General features: G+C 50.8%; 1 protein-coding gene across 1 annotated transcript, besides 2 other annotated features; it reads left to right on the top strand.

Annotated features, from left to right (window-relative positions):
- Window positions 1-171: 171 nt before the first annotated feature.
- Window positions 172-206: a sequence feature (A-rich).
- A 109-nt stretch (window positions 207-315) lies between these two features.
- Tco025E_08871 (putative phosphomannomutase-like protein) lies at window positions 316-924 on the top strand (the record flags this gene model as incomplete). The annotated part of the gene is made up of 1 exon (XM_029375706.1): window positions 316-924. One exon carries the CDS (start codon window positions 316-318, stop codon window positions 922-924), a length of 609 nt encoding a protein of 202 aa, XP_029224221.1.
- Window positions 925-1,071: 147 nt separating this feature from the next.
- Window positions 1,072-1,120: a sequence feature (A-rich).
- Window positions 1,121-1,314: the final 194 nt, after the last annotated feature.

The raw sequence follows: 1,314 nt of genomic DNA, 5'->3' as shown, positions 1-1,314 counted from the left end.
TGGGGTTTGTTTTGCGCGTGCAAGGTAATGGGGGGGGGGGCATTGTACAGTTATTGATGCGACTCCGGTGCGCTGAGAATGGGTGACCGCGGCGTAGGGCTGCACACCTGCTCGTTAACTTGGCGAATTTCTTTTGGTTGCTTTCAAAAGAAAAGGGCGAAAAGATGATGCTTTGTTTTATTTTATTTTTTTTTCTTTACTTTCCTCCGGGCGATACAACAGCCTTGTTTTGAGGGCCTGTTGAAGGTGAACTAGTGAAGGACTCTTTCTCTTGACCCGCCAAGGCAATAGGGAAACCTTCTCAAGGAACAAAGGATGGTACGACACTTTGGAACCTGGGTGATGGTCTTGACTTGCTTTGCGGTTGAGCTTGCAACTGTGGTCGTAGCTGAAAAGGCCGGAATTGCTTTGTCTCCGTCGTATAATGCGGAACGCGTGCATGCGGTGACGTGCTGTGACGTGGTAACGAGACAATGGCCGCTACTACGTGGTTGGGACCGTCGTTGTGCTGCTTCTTTTGAAGATAATGACGCCTCAGTTGAGGTTCGGCTTCACCGTTTTTGGGACGCACCAGCGCAACTAGACACAACAAGTAGTGAACCTTTATGCAGTCCTAGGGAACGCTCTCTCAGTGATGAGTTTCTCCTCTATTTTTTAAAGGAACGACTTTGTGTGGACCTCCCAGTGACGCATACAGAGTTGGTACAAAGCATGTACAGCGTTTTTGTTGTGGATAATCCGCTTAATGAGGATGATTTGATCGCAATAATGGAAGAGGCGTGTAGTCGAATCCAGCAGCAGGGGGTCACTTTGTGGCGACAATCTCTGCAGGCTCGCACTGTGCATGGAGCGCAGGAAACTATTTGCCGGCAACGCTGCTTTGTGAAGCGATCTCTTTTTGACGGCGACGCTTATGACCTCTAGGCGTTCACAGTTCACCTTTGTCGAGATTCCCTCTTCTGAGGAGGGTTGATCGTGGTCACTCCGGTGCGGGGTGAGGAAAAGTCTTGAAACATCCATCGGGAGACATGAGTGGGCGCGTTCGCTGGGCCCACGCATCCTGTATGTACATTTTTTTAGTTTAGTTTAGTTTAGTTTTATTTTGTTTTTTTTTGTTCTGCCGCCGCCGCAAACGTGGCGATTGCCTCGCCGTGAAGTCGTCGACGATGCATCCGCGTACTTCCCTTTTCGTGTCACACCTCGTTCGCTGCTGGTCAGGCTTTAGTTGTTCCTTCGCTGGCTCCCTGTGGCTTGACGCCGTCCAGTGCCCAATCGCGCCCCTCCATCTCCCGCTGCCGAACTCTTGCGCTCAGC

This window comes from Trypanosoma conorhini (assembly GCF_003719485.1).
Source record: "Trypanosoma conorhini strain 025E chromosome Unknown Tco_14.4_contig_00899, whole genome shotgun sequence".
In the NCBI taxonomy this organism is placed as follows: domain Eukaryota; phylum Euglenozoa; class Kinetoplastea; order Trypanosomatida; family Trypanosomatidae; genus Trypanosoma; species Trypanosoma conorhini.
Note: the sequence above shows the minus strand (reverse complement) of the source record. Positions and strands in the feature narration are given on the sequence as shown.